The sequence below is a fragment of the Mus musculus genome, chromosome 8 (genome assembly GCF_000001635.26).
Source record: "Mus musculus strain C57BL/6J chromosome 8, GRCm38.p6 C57BL/6J".
Taxonomy (NCBI): domain Eukaryota; kingdom Metazoa; phylum Chordata; class Mammalia; order Rodentia; family Muridae; genus Mus; species Mus musculus.
The window spans coordinates 124681169-124706761 of record NC_000074.6 but is presented as its reverse complement, the minus strand read 5'-3'; the positions used below and the strand labels follow the sequence as shown (position 1 = coordinate 124706761).

Genomic DNA, 25593 nt, shown 5'->3' with positions numbered 1-25593 from the left:
AACTGATTTTTATCTTATGATCCCTTTTCCTATCCAGAATTTCAGAACCTTGAACTTCTCAAGAACTCCTGTTGCTGCTTGGGCTCTTTGCCCTCTCTAAATTGTAACTGGCTAAGCGTTTCTAAGGTCCTGCTAATGGTGGTGCTGACCAGCTCTGCCTGCTACTCATAGGGCCCTCCTGTGGAATCAGGTGTGCAGTAGTTGTTTTAAAGCTGGTGACCATCCTAAGTAACTCATTACTTAGGATGTATTACGCTGTGGTAGTTATCCTCACATAGCTTTGGGCTTTTCTTAGCAGACCTGTTAGACAACTGTGCACTACAGCCCAGAGCAGAGCATCTGACTCCACTTATGGGAAGTGACAAGGGTCACCACAGGGGTTTGGATATTGTAAGGGTGCTGTATGGAATAGATGCTATACGGTGTGAAGGTTGACTTCCAGAGAGCCTGGCTGTTGTCTCATGGTTTCTGTTGCTGTAAAGAGGCACCAAGACTAAGGCGGCTCTCATAAAGGAAAGCGTTTCATTGAGACTGACTTACTGGTTCAGAAGTTTAGTCCGTTATTGTCATGGTGAGAAGCCTGGTGGTATGCAGACAGGCATGATGCCGAAGAGTAACTAAGAGTTGTACATCTTGATCTGCAGGCAGCAGGAGGAGACTGCTACAGTAGGCCTAGCTTGAGCACCTCAGACCTCAAAGTCCACCCCACAGAGACACACTTCCTTCAACAAGGCCACACCTATCCAAACAAAGCCCTAACAGTGCCACTCCCCATGGGCCAAGCATTCAAACACAGGAGTCTAAGGGGGCTCACCCTACTCCAATCTCCACATTTATAAAGCCCCGTCTTCACATTCATCTGCTCTGTGTCGTCAAGCGTATGAACCTGAGGCGTTCCCATGATCCTCGTTTGTGTCTTTATCCCGTTGTCTGCCAAGTAAAAGTGTCCTCTTTGTGTCTTGTGACTCTAGTTGAACATAGTTACCTGTTGTTTTTCTTTTCTTTCATCTTTTTTGTTTTTCTTAAGACGTCTTACGCCGGGCATGGTGGCGCATGCCTTTAATCCCAGCACTCGGGAGGCAGAGGCTGGCGGATTTCTGAGTTCGAGGCCAGCCTGGTCTACAGAGTGAGTTCCAGGACAGCCAGGACTACACAGAAAAACCCTGTCTCAAAAAAGGAAAAAAAAAAAAAAAAAGAAAGACGTCTTACTATGTGGCCTTGAGTAGCCTCAGACTCTTGATCCTGTCCCAGCTTCCCGGGTACTGGGATTACAGGTGTGGGCCACCATGTCCAACCAGTCTCAGTAAGCAGGCTTTGTAAATGTCAGTCTGCACTGCAGATTGCTGATTTGTCTATCTGTTCATCCATTTGCGTCAGTGTATTACTTGGTAACCTGTACTGGCCTTGAACTTGTGGCAGTCCTCTGGCTCTGTGTCCATAGCACTGGAAATCTATGTGGACCCCAACCGTAGACTGAAATGCTGACTTTACTTTGAGCTAGGCTGACCGAACACCAGTGTACCGGCATCCCTTCCATGTGTGGCTGTGTACTACAGTGGCGGTCTTGAATGCCGAGCCTTTGCCCACTTCCTGTGCCTCTTTGGCTCTGGGAGGGCCAGCAGAGCAGTTACCTGGACAGTTTTGTGTGGTCATTTGACCTCTGTGTGGATCTGATCTGATCGTGGTGGACCTGAATACTTAGCTCAGCTTTGCTTCTTACCTTCCATCCACAGAGGTGAAGACACCCTGTGGTGTCTGTAACATTTTATAAGCAGTTAACCCACGCTGCATCTCTCACATGCCGAGTCTCTGTGCATTCTGATCATGGTGAGTTTCGGGTCTGGAAGTCAGCCTCCTGGTAGAAAAAAGATTGACCTCTGCTTTTAAGAAGAGTATTTCATTATATGTGTTTATGTGAGGACTTCCTTGTACGTGCCTGCACCCAAGTGCAGTGCGTGCCTAGTGCCCAAGGAGGCCAGAAGAGGGCCGAAGATGGTTGTAACCCACCTCATAGAGGTGCTGGGAACCAAATCTAGGTTCTGTAAGAACAACCAGAGAGAGCCCTTAACTCTGGGCAGGGTCTCTAGCCCCTCATGGGTAAAATTGAAAGTCACTCCTTCTGTCACTATAGCATGAGAGTAACATGTGGACTTCCTTGTCTGAGCAGTTGTTCCCTGTTGCGTTGGCCAGACCCCAAGATGCTGCAGCTGCAAAAACTAAGGGACGTCAGGGACTGAGCTCACTTAAAATGCTGACGAGCCTGTTGAAAAACAGGACTAAGCTGGTCATATTTGCTCAGTAGTTTCAAACTTTGATGCTCTAATCTCAACTCATTTTTAGAGATAATGTGTTTTTGTTGTTGTTTTGTTTTTTTAATTTAACTTAATTATTGGATGTTTTTAAGAAAAGTTACTACTATATTACATAAATAAAGCCTTGTCTTATTAACAGTTAAAGCTAAAGATGGACAATATGAGTATATAAAGTTATACCTAGTTTTAGAATTAATAAAATCTGTACTTAAAATTAGAAGTTGCAACACTAGACTCCAAATCCAACAGTACAATTATCATCTGTCCTTCTGTGTTGCTACAAAGTATCAATTGTCATCTGTCCTTCCGTGTTGCTACAAAGTATTTTCTAAAAGGCTCAGTGGACCAGAGGAGCCCTAAGTGCTGCACGGATGCTCACAGGGATGGGTATAGTGTGAAGGAATTAAGCCAGGGAGTGTGGGGATGAAGGGGACTGAATGGGGGCTGAATGTGTGCCTGTATTCAATTTCTTCTCCTTCTCCTTTGCTTTTTTTTCTTATTTTAATTAGCACTTAAATACTACAACATTCACAAGCTTTTAAGCAGCTTTTTTTTTTTAAAGGTTTAAAGTATTTTATGACTAAAAAGTGTTTGTGCCGTGGTAGCTGGAAGTTCCCAGGAACCATTTCCTGAGAGGCATCTACAGTCAGGGCTCTGTCTGCTTTAGTTTACCCTCAGCTGGCCCCATTTCCTCTCACCCACTCTCCACTCCCGCTAGCTCAGCCTGATGTCGCTAACCTACTCTGAGCTTTCTCAAGCTGTCCTGTACATGCCCAGTGTTTATTGATAAATAAACCTGACCTGTAGTAAGACTTGATGTGCTCTAGGGTCTGGGCATGTGTGAGAAGACATGCTTTGAAGACACTAGGTTCCCCTGAGTGACAGATATTCAAGTGTAAAATATGACGGGATACTGAAGCCAGGTCCCCTCCATCCCTCTGTCTGTTTGCTTGCTTGATTTTTGAGGCCGATTCTCACTGTGTAGTCCAGGTTGGCCATGGAAGCCTCTTGCCTCAGCCACCTCGGTGCCAGGATTGCAGGCTAGAGCACCATGCCCAGCTAAAATGTGCTAGACTTACAAATTAACATATATAAATTATGTGACACTATCACTATAGGAACACTTTAAAGTGTTTTCTTCCTGTGACTTCAGGCTGTCTGGTGTTCTGAAGGGGAGGGAAGTGCCAGGGATGGCTGCTGGTCCTCACTACGCTCTCAGACCTGCCAAACTTGCTGTTCCATATTCTTCCCCTTTCTCTTTTATTTGTTTTCTTTACTTTTTTTTCCTCCCCCCCCCCCCATGAAGAAATCCTCCTGCCTCAGCTTCCCACTGGGGAAGTGGGAAGCCACTGGGGATATAGTGCTGGGGATACAGACAGAATCCATCATTCTGGCTTTACTTATTTCCTTTTCTAGGTGGTTAGTTTTGCATTTTGCAACAGGGTCCCAAGTATTCCAGGCTGTCTTTGAACTTGTAATGTAACCAAGATTGACCCTGATCCATCTCCCTGCACCTCCAAGTGCCTCGCCATGCCTGACTTCCATCTGAAAGGCTTCCTTACTCAGAATCTACATTTTTCTTCTGAACCCCACCTTTGTCACATGGACCCCCTCCAGTCTCCCAGCTCCACGTACCCTTCCAGTTAGTTCACGAGTTCAAACTCCACACACCCGCTCCCTACCCACACCATCACCAGCTCTGCTGCCGCCGAGGTCCGGATCCCTCTGCCTGTGTGCTCTGTCTAGCCACACGCAAGGATTCTCCTTTGCCAGGGACGTTTGGGATTGTTTTCTGGCTAATTTTGCTATTAATTCCAGTTGCACCCCGGAACAATATGGTCCCTTCCTTACCCATTCTTCTTACCTCCACCACCAAGCCCTGCACGCATGGAAGCTACTGTTCTGCCTCTCAGCCTGCCTGCCCTCTGCCTGGGTGCTGATCTGGGCCCTTTCCCACCCCCCACCTCCTCCACTGGCATCAGCTGGACAGGCAGCTCTCTCCTCCATTGGGGATCTGCCTGTACTCTGTCTGCTCACTCACTTTGCTCCTGTGTATGTGTGTGATCCCTTGGCAAGAATCCTTCTCCTTCCGTGTTGGCTTTGCTTGCTCTTCCTAACACACAGCAGGAGTGCTGCAGCTATGCATGGTCCACTAGTGTGAAGTCTGACTCACCAAGAATAGGCTCCAAGTTGACAGAGTGGCTGCTGCCCACACAGCACACTGTAGTGGAGGAAGAGAAACCATGCTTCACTCCGAGGTTCTGGAGAGAGTCAGGAAAGGTCCTGGCATGAAAGACCTCTTTGGGGACGGGGGACTGGGAGCATACAGTGTCACTCTTGGCCAGACTAGTTTCTGGGAAATGGCTGGGAAGTAGTTCTGGTTTTCTGAGCATGGAGTGGAAGTGTGGAAGGGAGAAGGGACAGGGTGAGCAATGAGGTCAGAGAGAGGCCTCAGTTTCTGTGGGGCTCCACAGCGTGGCCTCGCTGCTGTAGCTCTCAGTGACCGAGCACGTGCAGACAGCACGGGTGTCTGACCCACTGATTCTTCCCTGGGCCCCACATGTGATGTGCACACGTATGTCTGCATGCGCATACATGTGTTACATACTGTGGTGGGCTCTCATGCATCCTGGTGGCAGTGTGAAGTACAATATTGTAGGGTTGGGTGACAGCACAGGTGAGTGGGACACCCAGACATCTGGGCACAGAGAAGAATGTAGAAGACAGGGGGGCAGCTTTAGAAACCCGGTGAACAAAGCATAAAGACGAGCCAGACGGATTCTTCAAGAGGAGGCATGGTGGTCATTGTGTGTGTGTGGTATGGTGTGGGGTGTGTGTGTGTGTGTGTGTGTGTGTGTGTGTGTCGCTGAGAGCCAGCTTCAGCATCAGGTGAAGTTGGTCACATCTATAGAATAACTGTTTTCCGCCTGTTTCTGACTCCGTTTATGGTCACCTACAGTAAACTGTTCATTGCAGAAGAGCTGTTTGTTTGGTACATTTGAGCCATACCAAATCTGAGCCCAAGTGCAAGGAGCCCAGGGCTCCTGTGAGACCGAGGTGAGCAGTGTCCAGACCCTCTCCAGGCCAGACTGTTGTTCTGTTCTCACGTCACCTCTGGACTGAAATCTCTGCTGACACGGGCAGGCAGTTTTCCTTTTGGTCCTCTGGCCTTTCTCCTCCTCCCGCACCACGGCAGTTCCCTTCCACACCTGTGTGCCCTCAGCAGCGCCCGCTCTTCCTTCCTGTTTGAGCGTGGGGTTCATTATTCACAGGAAAGGCGTGGCTCTTCTTGGTTTCCTGTAGTATGTCTTGCTTACAATGTGTCTTCTGTTTGTGGATGACTACACAGGTGTTTGTTTTAAATAACCAGAAGGAACACATGCTCTCAGGAACATGGGGTCATGTGTGGCTTTCACCTCTGTCACAAGTGTCTCTGCTATTCTGCAGTTTCTCCTGTGCACACAGTGCCTGTAGTCACCTCCTAGGGACATCGATTGCTCTAAGATGTCATCAGAACCTGCACTCCCCTGTGACCCTGTCACTTGGCCTTCTTCCTCCTTAGCAGATACACAATCTTCATGTAGGTGCACAGTGATTACAGACAACAGGTTAAGAAGCCAGGAGGGACCCAAGCAGGTTTCTGCCACAGGAGTTCACCAGAGTCTGGCCTGTTCTTGTTGCCTCTCTCTGCAGATCTTTTGGGTTGCCATTGTTTTGGGGTAGGTCCTTACCATAAAGCCCAGGTTAGCCTCAAACTCACTCTTCTCCTGCCTGTCCTCCCTACTGCTCGGATCACAGGCCTGACTTTGTTGTGTCTCCAGTGGCCTCAGGAGAAACCAGCAGGACAGTTATTGGGGTTGAGTTTCTGTGACTTTATGCATAGTGTGGCAGCTTGCTGTCTCCGCCCCAGGACCACAGGTCCTCATCCTGTGTAAGCAGCTCTAAGAATTGAGTGCATGGTGTCTTCCCCTTCACTTGTCTGCATTTACCAGCACAGGTGTGGACGTGCTCTTGTTAGTAGTGTGGGTAGACATAGGCCTCGGGTCAAAGGCTGAGCAGTGTAGTCCCCTGTGACGAGCCCAGCCCAGGGTGGTTCTGTGCAGCTCTTCAAGTTGAACCAGGACCTTGTAGCAAAGCATCCAGAAAGGAGATGGCTGAGGCAGAGGCTCAGTGTAAGCTGGTATTCCTTCCACCCACCCAGAGGAGAGATCACACCTCTAGCGTGGCGGCAGGGCCTCTGTGGAGGGACTGCAGGTAGTAGTGGAAAAATTGGAGAGATATGAGTCAGATATCTTATTCCCATGACTCCTCAGCACATTCTGGAGTGCATTGCTGCCCTCCCTGTGGCTGAGAGGACTCTGCCTCATCAGGCTAAGCCATGGCAGCCCAGATTCACCCGCTCCCACCTCCCCGATCCCTGAGCTCCCAGGTCCTCTGTGCGATGTGGTTGCTGCTGTGCCAGTCACAGAGAGGCTGAGGAGGCCGAGTGTGCAGTGAGATAGCTCGGCAGTGCTAGGTCCCTCCCCTCTTTCCTTCAGGGCAGTTAAGTCTTCCTGAGCACATTTCCTCATGACAGGTTTCAGGTCTGGGACTCCAGCGTCACCAAGGGTCACAGTAGCGTAAAGATACAGAGCTGCCTCTTGAAGTATTAATTAGCTTTAAGCAGAAACTGACTCTTGTTTTGTTTTGTTTCTAGTTTTTGACGTGTTTCTGTTTTGGTCTGACTAGGAGGAGCCTGATCTGGTTAGTGCAATTTATGGCCGAGGGATAGCCTATGGAAAGAAGGGACTACATGTGAGTATGTACTAGTCACGCTTGCCACCTCGCCCACATGGCTTGCCGCACCCAAGCCTTTGTCTGAACTGCTTCTCATTCAGTCAGCTCTGCCAGGGCACAGATGGCAAAGAAGGGTGATCACCCCAGGTGCCATGCCTAGAAGGTGGAGGACCAGGCTCCCCTGTGTCTTCCAAGTCAGTGATGAGCTGGCCACAGGAAAAGCCAGAGATCTGTGTTCTCAGAACATTCCCCGACCACACTGAGATAAGGATATGTTGTCACAGTGGGACCCTCCAGCCTGGGGTCCTTTTACAGTGCGGCGGGTGGGATGAAAGAACTTTTTTTTTTAAACTTTGTGACATTTATTATTATTTACTTATTTTGATTTTTTTTCTTTCTTCTTTTTTTTTTTTTTTTTTTTTTGAGATGAGATTTTCCATGTATCCCTGGCTGTCCCGGAACTTACTCTGAAGACCAGGCTGGCCTCAAAATCACAGAGATCCGCCTGCCTCTGCCTCCCAAGTGCTGGGATCCAAGGGGTGGGCCACCATGCCTAGCTGAGACATTTATTTTTATTTGCTACATTTTAGGCATTTTGCAGATAGGGAAAAGTCTTTGTAACCACGATTAAGTTGTTCCCTTTATTCCCCTGAGAAAGATCGTGGAGCCGGTGGTGAGCCCTGTTCATTAGTATGTAAGAGCGCTGACCCAAGATCGTTCAGTGAGTTGGCGGTGCCCTTAAGATCAGCACGTGTAGAGTGCTGTACACAAACCCTCCTGTGATTCCCAACTAAAGACAGTCACATGAGACAGTACTCAGAGGGAGAACTATAATTTTTGTGACATTTACATTAAAAGTATCAGTCTTTAACACTTTATTAAATATTTTAATTAAAATTTATTAAAGTATAAAAATTCTGCTAAGTTGGTACTGGCTTGGAGAAAATTGATATGACAGTTACAACCATACCCTTCTGAGACACAGGGGACCCAGATGAACTCAGCCTTGGTAACCATGGTATTGAGGGTTCAAGACTATTTCGGTCATATGTCACCTCAGATAACTGGTGCTTACTGTCCCCATCTGTCTAAATTTTGTTGCTCAATATGTAACTTGTCTTTAGTGGAGGCTTAAGCATGCATTTTTAAGCATAAAATCAGCCTATGCATGCTGAAGAGAACTTAGCTAGGCCGGTCAAATAGGTCCCGGGTTCCTGGTTTTGGTCAACACTTGGCATTTTTCTGTCCCTCTTTGACAGAAAACTGGTGGGTGCCGTTTCCCAGGTTGGCACCCACGTGGTGTCCCCCCCCCCCCCCCAGATGATCTAGGTTGATCTAGGTTACGTTCAGATACTATCTGCCCTCTGTGAGCTGGTGGTAAGCGTCCAGGTTCAGCTCGCCATCCTATGGGGTGGGGAGACTTGGGTGTGACCCCTGAGCAGACCTGGCAGCCGGGCACCGGTGCAGACCCCAAGTTGTGTTCATCTCCAAGCAGCGGCTCCTCTGGTGACTATATTGCCAGTGTCTTAGAAGATCTTGCCGCTGTCTGTGCAGCAGAGTCTCATACTAAGCTAATACCTTTTCAAGGACATTAAGAACGCTGAGCTTGCTTTGTTTGAACTGAGCCGAGTAATTGCCTTGGAACCTGACCGTCCAGAGGTATTTGAGCAGCGAGCTGAAGTGAGTGTGGTTTTCTTTCTCTCTCTCTTTTATTGAATTAGCTGAAACTTGGAAGCTGATATTACATTATCACCATTGTAACGTGTAATGCTCCCTTATACTGGACTGTGTTCCCGAGGCCCTGCAAGCATGGTGGCGGTTACCAGGCGGCCTCGGAGTGAGTGGTGCTCCTGAGGCAACGAGCGAGAATGGTGCTGAGTGTGAAAGCGTGGTCCCGTTGTCTGCTTCTCCCGAGGACACTCATTAAAGAGATACCGTACACCGTTTTACAGATATAAGCGACACAGTTTAACCAAAGTGGCTAGTGGGTTGGAGAGCCAGAAATGCCTAGCTCTTGGAAGCGGCGGTTCCGCTGGTCTAGAAGGGAGGAGGGAGAGTAAGCAAAGGAACAGAGCATGCTCATGTGCAGTTCCTGGGCAGAGGACTTGCCTCCGTAGGCACCTGGAGCCGGGAGGTTTGCTGCAGATCTCAAGGTGGAGACAGGCCTGGGGGAGTGCCCGTAGCATCTGCCGAGTGGACACCAGAAGCTGGGCGAGTATGCCAGGCCCATGGGGGTGAGGCTTTCGGACGGCAGGAGCAGGAAAGTGGCAGGACTCCCTTTGTGGCTTTAAATCCACGTTCTTACGGTACTTGTAGGCTGTCGGGTCACACGTGCTCGTGTGGTTGGTCTGAATGCAGTCGGCTTTTTGATACGGGTGACCTCTCCCCCCCACCCCCCGTCTCCCCCAGGAAATATAACAAGTACAGGAGCACAGTGCTCGGTCGCCGAGACTCCGTCTAGAGGTCTCATCCTCTCGTTGTAGCATTTGAGATCTCGGTCTCTAAGAATTTTATGTTCTGCCGGGGACTAGGTTTTAATCTAATCTTTCTCAGTGCTTTAGTTCCTTTCCTGTCCATCTTGGGTCTTACCATTGGACTAGATGGCTGTAGCACTGTCCCCACAGCAAGGGGCTCTTGAATGGTGGTCGGGCTGGCCACTGTGTCTCACCAGCTCTGGATGGGCTTGCTGGTGTTTCTCTCAGGACTCTGGGGATGTCTGAAATTATTCTGATAAACTAGGAACTCGGCTAAGACTTGCAGGTTTTAAATATTTGCATATCTAAGAAAAAGCTAATTGCTCATCTAAAATGAGATTGGTGATTAGAACAGTATTTTCTATTCTCTAAATGATGCATAGCAATATTTATCACAGTTACAGCACTGCAGAAGATCGCTGTGATCTTCAGCGCTAAATTGCAGCCTGCCTTTGTCTGCCTTAGAGGTGCTTTGAAGAACGCTTTGCTCTTGCAAATACAAATGCAAATAATACAAAAAAAAATCTGTATTTATAAAAGTATATTAACCCATTACTTTAGATATTGACAGTTGTGCCAAGATATGATAGTTTTTACCTAGGAGGTCAATAAGCAGAGATGGGTGGTTGTCATTCCAAGTGGTAGCCCCACCCCTTCCTGGGATGAGATCAGGGCCATGTGTCCATCTCCTGCTTTGGAAGCAACTGCTAATGTTTGTGCTGGGCCCACCTGAGTCTGTGCTAGGCTCTTGCAGAGCAGCTGGCCAGTTAGTGACACAGGGTGCACATGCCCTTCCCTAGAGCACGCTGGACAGAGACGTACTGGAAGTATGGTAGCTTGGGGTCAGGTGCATGGACATGGGCCCACTGGGGTTTTCTTCTCTCTCGGTGACTTCCTTGTGGGTGCTGGGCTCCCATTGATGTTACCGTGCCGCCTGGACCACAGTGACTCAGTGGTGGCTCTAGGGGGCTTCTCAAACAGGCAGACAATTTCCCTGAGATGCTGCTGAGTGTGGCCAATGAGCTTGGGGCTGACAAGGCACCTGGGATCCTAGGACATATCCTTCAGCTCTCACCTCCCACAGGGACTGTGACTGCCAGGGACGAGTCTGTCTGTCCCAGCGGTCGAATGTGCATGTGCCAGTGTTTTACTTAAAAAGTGGACGTAGCACAAGCAAAGGGTTCTTATTTCAAGAATCTGGTCCACCTAGGGTGAAGTCAGTAGCGAGGCGGCTGCTTGAGCCACATCCCCATCTCCCCTTGCGAAACAGAGATAGTGGCCCTTCTGAGCATCTTATCTACCTGTGCGTGCATGAGGCCATGGCTCACAGCCTGCTCCAGCGAGCTTTGTGAGTGGGGTGCAGCTCGATGGAGTGGGAAAGTTAAAACTCGGACAGTGTAGGGCTGGTCCTGGGGACTTTTCCTGATTGCATGTTTTGGATTTCTAGATTCTGTCCCCTCTGGGACGAATTAACGAAGCCGTAAATGATCTCACTAAAGCTATTCAGCTTCAGCCCTCGGCACGGCTGTACCGACACCGGGGGACCTTGTACTTCATATCTGAGGTGATTGCCCTGTAAAGATTGGTCCACACCTCACTTCTCCCATCATCTCAGCAGCCACTCCTTGCTAGAACGGGCTCAGTTCAATGTCAGTGTTACAAGGCAGCTGCAAGAGCACCGTCTTTGGCAGAAATTAAATGCAACAGAGAATATTAAGTGTCAGTCATGGTTTCACGATTGGGCTGTCAGCAGCATCAATTTCTAGGCTGGCACGAAAAGGTGACACTTTGGTTTGTAACTTGCACTTAGAAGTACAACTTGAATTCACCCGGTTCTCAGTCTGAACCTGTCAGGCCTGCAGACCCTTCTTTTTAGGTGACCCTAATCTAGCAAGAGCCTGTTTTTATGACAGTGGCTCCTAGACCATTGGTGTACTTTAACAGAGCACGTATAGACCAGAGCCTCAGCTTAACGCTCAGTGTGGCTGCACTACCTACCGCCTGTTCATTTCAGAGGTGTCTAGTGTGGAAAAGATGGTCTGGTTGGTCCTGGAAAGGCTGAGATTGAAGGCCTAACATTAGGCCTCTGTGAACACCACTTAGCGGTTAGCAGGGCGAGAAGTACTAGTTTGGCTGGACCCCTTCGCCGTGGCACTTCCTTCAAGGCCAGGAAAGGCCTAGGACCCACTGTCCATCCACAGCAGAGAACATTCCAGATTCTAACAAAGACAATCTTATCTCTCCTCCTCCTTTCCATAGGACTACGCGACAGCCCACGAGGACTTTCAGCAGTCCTTGGAGCTGAACAGAAACCAGCCCACAGCCATGCTGTACAAAGGCCTAACTTTCTTTCACAGAGGACTTCTGAAGGTGAAGCTGCGCTGCCTGCGCCTGCGCTGCTGTGCCCACTTCGCTTGTGGGGAGGGGGACTTAGAGGAATTGATCCGATGCCTCTCAAAATGATGTCACTGGTTTCTTAGCACTGTGTGTGTGTGTGTGTGTGTGTGTGTGTGTGTGTGTGTGTGTGTTGCTTCTTCCTGGGCATTCCATTCCACATCCTTGTGTCTCTATGGGGATCCCTGCTGTGCCACAGGCTGTGCCAGTAGCCAGGGATCACAGAGTTGCTACCTCCCCTGCCTGAGCCCCGGTGCCAACAAGGCCACGGGTACTCCTGGTGCCCTAGTACAGGGTAATACAAGCCACAGGATGGAAGGTAGGCCGGCCTGAGAGTTATGCATAGCCAGTTGCTTGTTGGAGACCACACTATATGATTAAAGCCATCCTGGGCAGAGATGGTGGCCTTGAGCCCAGTGTTGAAGGCTAACTAATGTTCACAGCCCAGGATGGGGAGTGTCTTAAGCAAGAAGAATGAGTGTCTTCACCACACAGGTAGTTCTGCCTCGCACACTGTCCTGTACACCCATGTCCTGTCTGTCTGCTAGCTGCTCGTCTTTGCATCTGGCCATGTGCAGCTCTGAAACACTTGGGGTTCATTACCAGTTCCTTTCCTACACAGTGTGAGGTAGTGACAGCACCTGTGACAGCCACCTGTGTTAGCCATCACAGGCCATCCAGAGAAGCCTGAAAGAGCCCGTGCCCTTGCTCTGAGCCCTAACCACCTGCTAGACACATAGCTGAGCTCTTTTGGCTCCTTGCCTATCCATAAAGTAGACCCAACCTTCTGTCTCTTCCCAAAGTGCCCCCCCCCCCCAGAGTCTGGTAGCTTCCCATGAGAAAAGTATTACAATAATTTTATCAGGAAAAATTTAATCTATGTCTTATGCATGCTTTTTAAGGACTCGCGTCAAAGTGAAAACCAAAAGGCAAAGAATTTGCCAGTCCTTTATATATTCTTCACATCATGTGCAAGCGCCCAGGATGTCTGAGAGAAAGGCTTCCCCGTGGGCACGGGGCTGCCGCCAGGGTCCAGGACTCACACTGGGCTGCGCCTCCCACTTGGCAGCTGTATCTTTCCTCACAGCCTCTGGAAGTGAATGCACAGAGGCAGCCTCGGGGCCCATGGAAAAGACCGTCCCGTCCATAGTATGAGTGCTTTTCAGAGGACACCAGCAAATGCACTGTCCGCGAGACGGAGCCGGGCACAGTCACGGGGCAGGCTTCCGAAACAGGCTCAAAGAGTGAGACTTGGTTTGCTTTATCCAGATCTCCACTGCTTTAACTGAGCATTCGAAGTCCCTCAGTAAGTGGGCCTTCCCAGGTCACTGGGTCCCTCCTGTCATGCTGAGTCAACCAATATACATGGGACAGTGAGCCAAGTGACGAGAGCACTTTGTGGTGGTTTTTCTGTCCAAGCAGATCACAGGGTTGCACCTAATCCCTCTTGTCCCACCCGCATCCTCGTGAGGTGTAGATGCAGGTTATGTGAATGAATTATGCGCCAAAAGAGTGACCCCTGGTATCTGCAGACACACAGCATTAGACTCAGCAGTGGGCTTGAACTCACATTATACCGTCAAGTGGATCTCTTCAGGCCAATGACAGTCTAGAAATTAATTAAGTAGGTGACTCTTTAGTTTTACAAGAACCTTTCATGGAAAGATATTAAACATCTTATAACCTGTTATTTATCTAATTTGTCAAAGAAAGGATTTGACTGCAGCTTGAGCCAGTCTTCACTTTGAAACTCTCCTGCCTCAGCTTTTTCGCATGCTGATTTCCCATGAGCGCACCATACCTGGCCAGGCACGTCACACAACTGTACAGTGTGGTGGATCGACCCTTGGCACATGACAGCAAGAACTTTTCATTCATTTAGTCCACGCCTTAAGTACATTTTAAGCTCTTCACCTTGAGCTGTTGGGAGCAGCCCAGTGATGGCCGCCCAGTGAGCGGTGAGGATGGTGATGGTGGAGTGGAAGTGGTGGCATTGACCAAGCCAATGGTTCTGAAGCATTTACGTACCTAGAGGTTGCCTCGCGTGAGCTAGTCTCTTGTTCCCAATGGCTTAAAATCTTGATTCTGCTATGTCCCTCTTTGGCAGAGTGAGGTAGAGAGCTGAGCAGAGCTTAGGCAGGAACCTGAAACCAAAGACTCTTAAAAGCTGAAGAGAATCAGACTCTGAAGAACTGTGGCGTCCACGCATGCTGTAAGTGGAGTGGGCAGCAGATGCCTGCTGGGCACCTCCCCTGGATGTCCACAGACACTGCAGGCTTAACACGCCCCAGCCCCCCTCCCTGCTGCCTTCCTGCCCTTCCTACCGTGGCCACTACACTTGCCTTCCTAACCTGCTGCCACCAGATCCTGTCTGCCTTCAGAAATGTCTCTGAATCTGACCCGTCTTTCTCTCCTCAGGGACGCTCACCTTGACCTTTCATCATCTCTTGCCCAGATGCCCACTGACCCAGCCTCCCTGCTCAGCCCCCCACTGCTGTGCTGCCATAGTTACCACCCTTTCCCCAGGGCCCTGGGATGCCTGGGCAGGAGGCAACTAGGTTCTTTGTCTCTCTCCACTCACACCCTTGTGCGCTGTTCTGATTTCCCAGCACTCCTCTGTCTGAGTTGTGCACAGTACAGCACTGTGCTGTCTCCTTACACTGCTGCTCAGTCCTTAGACTAGGGAGCTCCCCTTCTTATTCCCAGAGCCTCTCTCCTATCTCTGCTTTAGCTTATAACATTTATGCTAATAGCCCGTTACCTAATCAGCCTCCTGTTCTGACTGGACTGAGTGTTCTTAGAGGACAGAGAGTGATTTGCTCACCTGTACCCACCCCTCAATACCTCACACTGGCTCTGGTACACAGTAGGCACTCAATGTGTGTTTGTTGACTTGAAGTATTATAAAAGCTCTAGAAGATTCAGACTAGGCCACTTGAGTACCTACATCCGGTGTTAGAAGAGCCCTTCAGCTGCTCTTTCCCACCATTGCTTCAGAGGAGTCTGAAACCAACCCCTCTGGCCATGCCGCCCCTCTGTCTACATGGAGCCTGGATGCAGAGGCAGAAGCCTTGCAAGTCATCAAATACTTATTGAGCGCCTACCATGTGCAAGGCATGTGGTGGCAGTGGCGGCCATTCTCTCCCACCAACACCTAGTTGGACAGAAGTGGTGTTGTCTCAAGTCAGGTCTTTTTCTTCAAGTTGCAGTAGCTGCTTAACACCATTTGTCCTGTGCTTGGGAAAGTGTGATGTGTTTATACTTTTTATTACAGTAACAGTAATGCCATGCAAAAGTGCAGGTGCAGTGGGTCCACGTGTGCAGGTGCAGTCAGGTGTAGTGGGTCCACATGTGCAGGTGCAGTGGGTCCACATGTACAGGTGCAGTCAGGTGCAGTGGGTCCACGTGTGCAGGTGCAGTCAGGTGCAGTGGGTCCACGTGTGCAGGTGCAGTAAGGTGCAGTGGGTCCACATGTGCAGGTGCAGTGGGTCCACATGTACAGGTGCAGTCAGGTGCAGTGGGTCCACGTGTGCAGGTGCAGTGGGTCCACGTGTGCAGGTGCAGTCAGGTGCAGTGGGTCCACATGTGCAGGTGCAGTGGGTCCACGTGTGCAGGTGCAGTCAGGTGTAGTGGGTCCACATGTGCAGGTGCAGTGGGTCCACATGTACAGGTGCAGTCAGGTGCAGTAGGTCCACGTGTGCAGGTGCAGTAAGGTGCAGTGGGTCCACATGTGCAGGTGCAGTGGGTCCACGTGTGCAGGTGCAGTGGGTCCACGTGTGCAGGTGCAGTGGGTTCATGTGTGCAGACGCAGTGGGTTCACATGTGCAGGTGCAGTGGGTCCATGTGTGCAGGTGCAGTGACTAACCGTGAACAGAGTGGTACCCTCCAGAGGCACCTCTCACATGAGGATTTGGGTGGGTGCAATGTGTCCTAGATTCCTCTCAGAGCCCACAGCACAGGGCCTCAGCCACGTATCACTGCTGCATGTGCCCACCGAGCCCACTGCTCTAGCCTCGTGTGGGCTGTTTGCTTGCACTGTTAGATCCAAGGAATCCCCACCAACCCAGAAACCTTTTTTTTTTTTTGCTTTTTCTATGTGCAGTGTATATCAATCACTCTTGTTGACTCAGTTTAAGTGCAGCAGGCTGTCATTTTGAATAAGCTCATAGAGCTGTTGAGTTTCCTTGGTCCATTAGACTATTATGGATTGGAGAAATGGTGTTGTTATGAAGATGACATCATTAGCCCTCCAGGTCCTGCTGAACCGTCTTACAGACATACATTTGTTTACTGTTAGGGTCAGAGCCTCCCCACAGCTCACTGCCTGCCTCCTTCTCGGTCTTATCTGAGATAATTCTTGCAGAGACAGGTGTAGCATGTGTGTAACCCTGTAGGAATGCAGGTGGCGTTATGTGAATGGGTTCATTTTCTGCATACTTTCCATAGGAAGCCATCGAGGCCTTCAAAGAAGCTCTGAAACAGAAAGTTGACTTTATCGATGCATATAAAAGTCTGGGACAGGCCTACAGGTGAGTGACAGTGGGCTGAGACAGGGGAGTGTCTCTCAGAATAGATGTCCACTTTAGGTTTTGAAAGCATGTGAGGAAGCCCCGTGTCAGGACCCCTGGTCTGTGTCGGTGTACATAGCTCAGACTCTCAGAGGGTATCAGTCCCTACAGATTGGTGTTGTGCCTGGCACACAGGGGTGTTGGGTGGTATTTATTTATCCTCCCGCTCTACAGAATTGTCAGGAATTGTCTTAGTTAGGGTTTCTATTCCTGCACAAACATCATGACCAAGAAGCAAGTTGGGGAGGAAAGGGTTTATTCGGCTTACACTTCCATGCTGCTGTTCATCACCAAAGAAAGTCAGGACTGGAACTCAAGCAGGTCAGGGAGCAGGAGCTGATGCAGAAGCCATTGAGGGATATTCTTTACTGGCTTGCCTCACCTGGCTTGCTCAGCCTGCTCTCTTATAGAATCCAAGACTACCAGCCCAGAGATGGTCCCACCCACAAGGGGCCTTTCCCCCTTGATCACTAATTGAGAAAATGCCTTACAGTTGGATCTCATGGAGGCATTTCCTCACCTGAAGCTCCTTTCTCTGTGATGACTCCAGCTGTGTCAAGTTGACACAGAACTGGCCAGTACAGGAATATATATTGAGAGTAGGTTGGAAGCAACCATCTAAAGTGATTATGTAGATGGAAGTATGCATTGTGTCTTTAATCAATTTTTCTCATTTATAGTAAGTTGGTATATGGACTGTTTCTATCCTGTGGGAAAAGCTTACTATGTAAAAAGGAAATCGGTTGCTAGCAGTCATTTCCATTCTGGAAGAACTTAATGTCTGAAGTATTCTCTTTTTTTTCCTTTCCTTCAAAATTTCGAGCTGCATGATGATTTACTAGCTGTTCGCTGAGGTGACTTCAGAGACCGGGGGATACAGTTGTGATCCTATGGGTTTGACACTTTCTGTGAACATGGTCCACGGACTTTTCCCTAGCTTGGGAAGAGTGTTCACCCAGTGCCATTCTCGGGGTTGGCACTTGTTAATGAACTAGGGGAGGAGTTTGAATACACATTTTGGAAATCAGTAGGTTCATTGTTCCTAGAGAAATCGAAGCACATGAACTTCCTGTAGTGTGTCAGATTACTAAGTGGTGTGAGGACTGTGGCTGTGTGTGAGGTGCTCAGGTAGCCAGAGACACGCCCTCCGTCACGTCTCACGAGCTCCCAGCACTGCTCTCCGGGGCTTCCATGGCTGACCGGCCTGCACAGGGCTCACCACGGTTGTTCAATCCTCAGAGAACTGGGCAACTTTGACGCAGCCACCGAGAGCTTCCAGAAGGCCCTGCTGCTCAACCAGAACCACGTGCAGACCCTGCAGCTGCGGGGAATGATGCTCTACCACCACGGAAGCCTGCAGGAGGCCCTGAAGAACTTCAAGGTGAGCCTCGGCAGCAGGCAGAGCCACCGCTGGATTCTGCTTGTTCCTCAGTTCAGTGGCACTAACTAACCTGGAAGGGGTGCCTCTGGGTAGACGGAGCAGCGGTCCTGACCCATGTGCCGCTAACTCTGCCGTTTGTCCTAAACGACAGCGCTGCCTGCAACTGGAACCGTACAACGAAGTGTGCCAGTACATGAAGGGGCTGAGCCATGTGGCCATGGGGCAGTTTTACGAAGGGATTAAAGCACAAACCAAAGTTATGCTGAATGACCCTCTTCCAGGCCAGAAGGCCAGCCCAGAGTACCTGAGGGTCAAGTACCTACGAGGTAAGCAGACAGTGGCGGGACTGTTCGGCATCTGTGCTCAGTGCTGTGGCGTCCTGCTGCTCCTGGGAGGTGGTAGAGTTGGGGGTGAGCATCCTGTCCCTAGCGTCTCTTGCTGCTGGAGGTTTCAGGACCAGGGTCCTCAGTGTCTTCCGAGACAGGCCTGATGTTCTTGCTACCTTACCTACGGGGCTGGTAAAACTCAGAGAAGCTTGGCCTGAGTAAAAAGCACACTTCTAGTTGGATGTGAGATTCATTGTTGGAAGCATGATTTACACCCTCTCAGATCACTGAAGGACAAGAAAGGACCTTTCATGGAGGTTTCATTGTTTAGAGTTAGTGACCTGGCATCTCTGGCCTCTCGTTCTGTTATGTCACATCCTCCTGAGTCAGACCCAGTCTGGTTAGAAAGGAAGCAATTCTTGAATTAGTCACAGACTTGCTTTTTCTCCATATACATCTTCAAGTGCACTCATATGCGTACCTTCCAAAGCATCCTCACACATCTTCCAATATACACACTCAGACACACACTTCTTCATATGTACACATGCGTACCTTCCAAAGCATCCTCACACATCTTCCAATATACACACTCAGACACACACTTCTTCATATGTACACATGCGTACCTTCCAAAGCATCCTCACACATCTTCCAATATACACACTCAGACACACACTTCTTCATATGTACACATATGCACACCTTCCAAAGCATCCTCACACATCTTCCAATATACACACTCAGACACACACTTCTTCATATGTACACATATGCACACCTTCCAAAGCATCCTTACACATCTTCCAATATACACACTCAGACACACACTTCTTCATATGTACACATATGCGTACCTTCCAAAGCATCCTCACACATCTTCCAATATACACACTCAGACACACACTTCTTCATATGTACACATATGCGTACCTTCCAAAGCATCCTCACACATCTTCCAATATACACACTCAGACACACACTTCTTCATATGTACACATATGCATGCCTTCCAAAGCATCCTCACACATCTTCCAATAAACACACTCAGACACACACTTCTTCATATGTACACATGTACACCTTCCAAAGCATCCCCACACATCTTCCAATATACACACTCAGACACACACTTCTTCATATGTACACATGCACACCTTCCAAAGCATCCTCACACATCTTCCAATATACACACTCAGACACACACTTCTTCATATGTACACATGCACACCTTCCAAAGCATCCTCACACATCTTCCAATATACACACTCAGACACACACTTCTTCATATGTACACATATGCGTACCTTCCAAAGCATCCTCACACATCTTCCAATATACACACTCAGACACACACTTCTTCATATGTACACATGCACACCTTATGTGTGCACACACATCTTCCTTTGTACACACACATTCGTCTTCATATGTACACACATCTTCCTATATATACCCACACCTTCCTATGCACACATACATCTTATGTATACATATACACTTTCCTATACACACATAACTTCCTAGGTACACACATCTTATATACACAAACTCTCTTTATATGTACACACACATCTTATGCATACACATGCACATGTACACACACATCTTCCTATACACACACCATATTTCCCTATACACATGCACACATACAGAAACAATTCCTATTTACACACACACACAAACCTTCATATGTACACACATATCTCCTATGCATACATAAACATACCTCACACATACTGTAACATACACACACACACACCTTCCTTAACACATATCTTCCTCCCACACACATCTTCCTGTATACTCACATAAGCATCTTCCTATGTATGTGTACATATCTTCCTATGCTTGCACGCACACACACACACACACACACACACATGCACATCAGTGTCCACACACACACCTCTCCCAGCATACATACACATTGTCTTAGTCTTAGGGTTTCTTAGGGTTTCTGTTGCTGTGTTAAACACCGTGGCCGAAAGCAGCTTGTTGAGGAAAGGGTTTGTTCTGCTCAGTTCGTCAGCCCAGTCCATCACCGAAGGAAGTCAGGGCAGGAGCCCGGAGGCAGTCATTGTAGCAGAAGCTGTGGAGAAGGATGTTCACTAGCTTGCTCCTCATGGCTTACACAGCCTGCTTTCGGACACACCTCAGGATCATTATCCCAGGAATGGTACCACCCACAGTGGGTGGGGCTCTCCCACGTCCATCATTCGTCAATACTATATATACTTGCCTACAGACTGATAATATTGAGACATTTTCTCAGTTGAGATTTCCTCTTCCACGATACATGTAGGTTTGTGTCACACAGACAAAGACCAGCCAGTGCATACATATATTAACCAGCATATAAACGTGTGTCCTCCAGTATACGCACACATATATTCTCCCCGCTGATTTGGGAAGGTGTTTGTTGTCTGCATGCCCACATATTTTGCCTTTGTTCTCATTAGCCTTGGAAAGTATTCTAAAGCAGAAAAAAATGAAGTAAGTCATGCTTGCAGACTTAAGTTAGGAACAGCCACGTTAAGTGGGAGACGCACACAACATGCAAGATGGATCAGCGAGTAAAGACACTGGCCACCAACCCTGTCCAGCTGAGCTCCGTCCCGAGGACCCATACGGTGGCAAGAAAGAACTGTGTCCTGCAGTCTGTCCTCAGACTTACACACACACACACACACACACACACACACACACATATGCAGTTCCCCAAATAAGAAAAATGGAGAAAACATCTAAAAGAAATGTAAAAACAAGCAGGTGGATGTAACTTGGTAAAAATATGTTGTACCTAATCTAATAACAAATTAAAGTTTTAATTCAGCATATAATTACTAGGAAACTCTTAGGGTTTTTGTTTGTTTTGTCTTCTTGCCTTTTTAAATAGCATCGCATCTTGTAGGCCCTGCTGGCCTAGCGCTGTTTCTGTGGAGGATCCTCCTGTCTCAGCCTTCTGAGTGCTGAGCTTGCATGCGTGAGCCACCATTACTGTTCTGAGAAATGTTACGGCTTAGGTCTAGGGAGAAGCTGCTCTACCAGAGGACCCGAGTGTGGTTCCAGCAACCACACGTGGCGACCACTGCGGCCAGCTTCAGGAGGAGCCAACATCTCTGTCTTCCAAAGGCACCTACACTGTTAGGCATATATCCGCATTCAGATACACATACACACTCACACTCGTATACATGTGCATATATATACACATTTACAGATATACACGCTCATACATACACACATACACATTTTAAAGTAGTGATTTTTTTTTTGCTCTAGGTCTTTAACCCCTGGGGTGTTTTGCAATCACAGGACATCTCAGTTTGAGTGCTCATCTTTTATTATCCAGTCTTGATCAGAGCTTGGACTTCATTGACTTGATAGTTGGAAATAGACTGATATGCACACGTTATTCCGAACATCCTGAAGTTCCTAATAACTGAGTCAAGTATCAGCAGCCCAGAGGGCCATCTTTCAGACAGCTTGTCCCTTACTCTCCTCTGGCTCAGCAGAGCTGGCACTGGGAATGACAGCCTGAGGGGCAAACACGCCTGTCAGTCAGGCCGTGGCGAGCTTGCACACACGTTTTCTCCGTCAGAGCTGACAGATCCCAGGCTCGGTCTGATGCTTCCCTTGTGTTTCAGGCTCTGAGACAGAAAGACAAGCTCTTTGGCTTCATTCATGGAAAGGTTAACATGTAATCAGAGCGGACCCAAGCTGGCTGTTGTACACTTGGTTCTTGTCACTAGCAGGTTTCTGTAGTCCAGAAGCTGTCTTTCAGAACTCCTGCAGTTAGGGACAGTGTGGTTCAAAGCGTCCATGTGGTGACCCACTCTAGTAAGGGCTTCTTTAGCAGTGTCTGGGTTTGGCAGCTCCTTTCCTGTCTACAGAGTATTCTCGATATCTGCACGCACACCTCGATACCCCTCTGACGGAATATAACATTGACTCGGATCTACCGGGCAGCTTCAAGGACCACTGGGCCAAGAACCTGCCTTTCCTCATAGACGGCTATGAAGAGCAGCCCGGCCTGCAGCCTCACATTAGGTAAGTGCTGTGCCGTGTGGGGGGCATGGCCAGCCACAACCCAACTGGAGGCTCATTTTGCTTTTGCATGTGTATGGGAGGATTGGGCCTCAGTGTGCATTCATTCCAAGGAGACTTAATCTCATAACCCCACTGCCCCAGCCTCCTGAGTGCTTGTATTTCTTGATCAATAAACAACTTCTTGCCCGTGTTCCTGTTGCAGTTTGTATGTCACCAGCTACTTCTCGTAGTTCATATGGCACCTTGACACTTTCTTGCCCGTGTCACTTCTGCACACATGTTGGGCACCTTTATACTCTATCAGTTACGAGACATAGTCAGGCACTGCACACCGTGCGTCTGGAGAAGTTTATAGAACAAATGCTAATGGGGGCCTTGGAGCCCTACATATGCCATGTAGTGGTGTGCTGGCTTGCATGTGGTAGCAAACAGGCCACATGACTTGCAAAGAGTGGTTGCTTCTTTCAGTTGTGTGGTGGGATGTGAAGCTGGCTGTGCCTGGTCCTGTGTGTGTCTTAGTTGAGCTCCAGTGGGGCGATAGTGCAGGTGTGCCACACAAGTCCTTATCTTGTTCCTGATATTTCCTGCAGAGATGTGTTACATCAGAATTTCGAGGGCTACAAGCCTGAAGTCCAGGAGCTGATCTGTGTAGCTGACCGCCTGGGCTCGCTGATGCAGTATGAAACACCGGGGTTCCTGCCCAACAAGAGGATACACAGAGGTATTCTGGAAACTTGAAGTGGAATCGTAGCCCAGGAACAGGGTCTCTCAGCCACGTCATCTTCCTCTTAGAAATTGTTGTTTACTGCACTCAGCCTCCCACAGGACCAGAGCACGGGTGTGTAGGATAGTTCAGTGAGTTCTTCCAGCTCGGCTCTTACCGATGTGCAGATATAGAGCATTGCTCTCAATCCCTCACTGCCAGTCAGGCCAAGGCAGCTTTCCTTCTTACGGGGGAAGGAGGGGCTCGAGGCTCCGCCTGCTTCGGTAGGAAGCCTTGCTGGGTAGCAGTGGCTCTCCTTAATGTGAGCCGTGTCATCGGAAGCTCAGTCTCACCAGCTGCGTCCTGTTCTTTATGGGGTCCCTCAGGCTTGAGAGGAAAGGTGAGAATTGGCCCCTTGGAAAGGGTTCTGACGAGCTGTCTGGTTGTGTCCTCCCTTAGCCATGGGCCTGGCAGCACTGGAAGTCATGCAGGCCGTACATCGTACCTGGACCAACTCAAAGGTTCGCATGAATGGAAAAACAAGGCTGCTGCAGTGGAGGGACATGTTCGACATTGCTGTGAAGTGGAGAAGGTAACCCGTGGGCACACAGCAGTGGGCAAGTTCTCTCAGACCATGTCTCCCTCGGCGAGAGGTTTCAATCCCTCTTTGCTTACCAAATTAAACCCTACTGTGGGCCTGGGTACCTGAGGCTTTCCACGAGATCGCTGTCCAGGCCGGGTGGGAAGGCTCCAGCAAAGGGAAGTGAGTGTAACTCCGACCCTCTCTGAACTGAGTCGGGTCCAGGCTGGGCCAGCAAAAAGTTGACAATTCAGTGAGGAGTGCGGCAGGGTCTCAGGAGAGAAGATCTCTTCCCAAGTGTTACATACAGCTCTTGGAACAAAAGACTCAAAGGAATAGTTCTCGCATGCCTTTAATTCCCTGCATGGCTTTATATACAGTTCTGGGGGTGATTCAGGGTTTGACAGCAGGCACCTCTCATTGGCTTGGACTGAGAGTTTGGGGGGAACCTTATTTGCATGTGGGAAGGCTTGGTGCTATTCCTAAGTGGCTGATAGCTATGCCTCTTCTGTGGGGGTTGTGGGGGCGGTAACTCCAACAGGAGCCAGGATCACTCCCGGGTCCCAGGGTTCAAGATCTAGCCTGGACTGGAAACCAGGCTGTCTGCGCGTCACCTGTTGCCGCACACCCTATAAGTTAAGATACTGAGTTATTTCCCGCTAAAGCTTGCCATAAATCACTGTTGCCTTTATTCTTCAGAACACACTCAACTCCTGCTGCTCAGGAAATAAAAGCGAGGGTTGCCAGGTTTCTAAGCCACCAGTTAGCCCTCTCTGGAACCACCATTACAGCTGTTTCCTTGGTTGACTCTAACATCCCACCAAGTTGACAGTTTAGACGAACCGTTACAGCTCACCAGCCTTTGCTGGCCTCTCGCCTGGTGTGGCCACACTGTGCACTGGGATGGCCTGTGTGCTCTTTTTCACAAGTCGGAGCCAGTCGGGCTCCTCCCTCACTTTTACAGAGACCCATCTTTGGTTTATCCTGGAAGCTGTGGGTAAGGCCGCAGCACTCCTCATGAGCTCTGCTCCACAGGATCGCTGATCCGGACCAGCCTGTCCTGTGGCTGGATCAGATGCCAGCTCCAAGTCTCAGCAGAGGGTTCAATAACCACATCAACTTAATCAGGTAGGGGCCTGTGTGCTTTCTTGTGTTTGCGTAGGAGTGGAGCAGTGTGAGGGGCCCTGGTGGCCTTGGCGGGGAACACACCCAGGGTAGCTGTGCACCCACAAGTATCTTTCCTGCTGGTCCACTGGCACAAAGTGCTTGCCGTGCACCTGCACAGGTAGAGCCCTGCCCGCTCAAGGGTGGACTCTCGAAGGATGGAGGGTGTCAGTTTTCAAGAAGTCGTCAAACAGCAGAGAAATCGATCAGATGGGGAATTCCGTATTTGCCTAGGTTGCTCGTGAGCCTGCTGTGGCCAGGACCACCAGGGAGGTCGCTCCCTGATGGGAGCTTCTGTCTTATCCTGAGCCCTGCAGTCAGGCACTGGGTGGATGCCTGCCCTTTCATCCTTTATGGGCTTAGCTACCCTGACAACAGGCGTAAACACATCCTGAAGAGCTCACTTCAGGGATGCTCGAAGTGTTTGCCTGCCATTTAGTGAACATGACTTTAGATGAATTTGGCGGATGTGGTACTGAGTCATATCTAAAATATTTCTAGCTCTAGGAGCCTAGATCAAGAAACTGTTGCTCCATCTAACATGTGACATTTAAATTTAGGTTTTAGTATAAAAGTCTTTTTTAGACTTAACCTTTTTAATTTCTAGAAATTATGTTTATTTTCCCTTTGTTACTGGCTCCTTTCAGTTCCCCATGGAATGATTTGTGGCACTTTTACCTAGATTTGGTCACATGCTGTAACTGAGGCCACTGTGTACCTGCTTATGTTCTTGCTGAATGGTACTTGAGTCACAGACCCATGTCATGACTTGATGGAGTGCAGAGAAGTAAGGGACACCCGGTGTATCCAGGGGCCAAACCTGAACTGTCTCGGACAGACAGTGGGCCGTGCACCAACCCAC

The 25593-nt window shown here is 49.1% G+C and overlaps 2 protein-coding genes and 1 long non-coding RNA gene across 18 annotated transcripts in view; all 3 read left to right on the top strand.

Moving 5' to 3' along the window:
* Positions 1 to 25593, top strand: part of Ttc13 (tetratricopeptide repeat domain 13) — a 50685-nt gene that overhangs the window by 15250 nt on the left and 9842 nt on the right. For 4 of the 12 annotated variants that reach the window (XR_001778436.1, XR_878807.3, NM_001373943.1 and 1 more), the window contains exons 5-15: positions 7041 to 7106; positions 8676 to 8768; positions 11010 to 11126; positions 11822 to 11932; positions 16403 to 16485; positions 17764 to 17905; positions 18057 to 18231; positions 22128 to 22284; positions 22875 to 23005; positions 23447 to 23579; positions 24603 to 24695. Coding sequence is in view for 10 of the 12 variants with exons in the window: in NM_001373943.1 (NP_001360872.1) it covers positions 7041 to 7106; positions 8676 to 8768; positions 11010 to 11126; positions 11822 to 11932; positions 16403 to 16485; positions 17764 to 17905; positions 18057 to 18231; positions 22128 to 22284; positions 22875 to 23005; positions 23447 to 23579; positions 24603 to 24695 (1301 nt within the window). In the remaining 2 variants the exon portion in view is untranslated. The other 8 variants (NM_001373940.1, NM_001357355.2, NM_001357356.2 and 5 more) reach the window with 6 other exon arrangements.
* Positions 14175 to 16396, top strand: Gm30273. 3 transcript variants are annotated; one of them, XR_388197.1, is made up of 3 exons: positions 14175 to 15257; positions 15347 to 15402; positions 15492 to 16396. It is a non-coding gene; the product is annotated as a predicted gene, 30273 (long non-coding RNA). The 3 variants fall into 3 exon arrangements; XR_879354.1 differs by having other exon boundaries at positions 15436 to 16396; XR_388196.1 differs by having other exon boundaries at positions 14175 to 15336; positions 15370 to 15402.
* On the top strand, positions 18238 to 22121 carry Gm46058 (predicted gene, 46058). 3 transcript variants are annotated; one of them, XM_030243924.1, is made up of 3 exons: positions 18238 to 18704; positions 18779 to 19528; positions 19605 to 22121. In XM_030243924.1, the coding sequence occupies exons 2-3, from the start codon at positions 18779 to 18781 to the stop codon at positions 19974 to 19976; spliced, it is 1122 nt and encodes a 373-aa protein (XP_030099784.1). In that variant the 5' UTR covers positions 18238 to 18704; the 3' UTR covers positions 19977 to 22121. The 3 variants fall into 3 exon arrangements, with proteins under 3 accessions (XP_030099784.1, XP_017168535.1, XP_030099785.1); XM_017313046.1 differs by having other exon boundaries at positions 18238 to 19528; positions 19605 to 19826; XM_030243925.1 differs by having other exon boundaries at positions 18671 to 18704; positions 18779 to 22121.

Coding starts and splice junctions, on each gene's coding strand:
- Gm46058 (XM_030243924.1), top strand. CDS start 18,779: ATGCGTACCTTCCAAAGCATCCTCACACATCTTCCAATATACACACTC. Junction 19,529..19,604: donor ACACTTCTTCATATGTACAC/ATATGCGTACCT, acceptor TCATATGTACAC/ATGCACACCTTATGTGTGCA.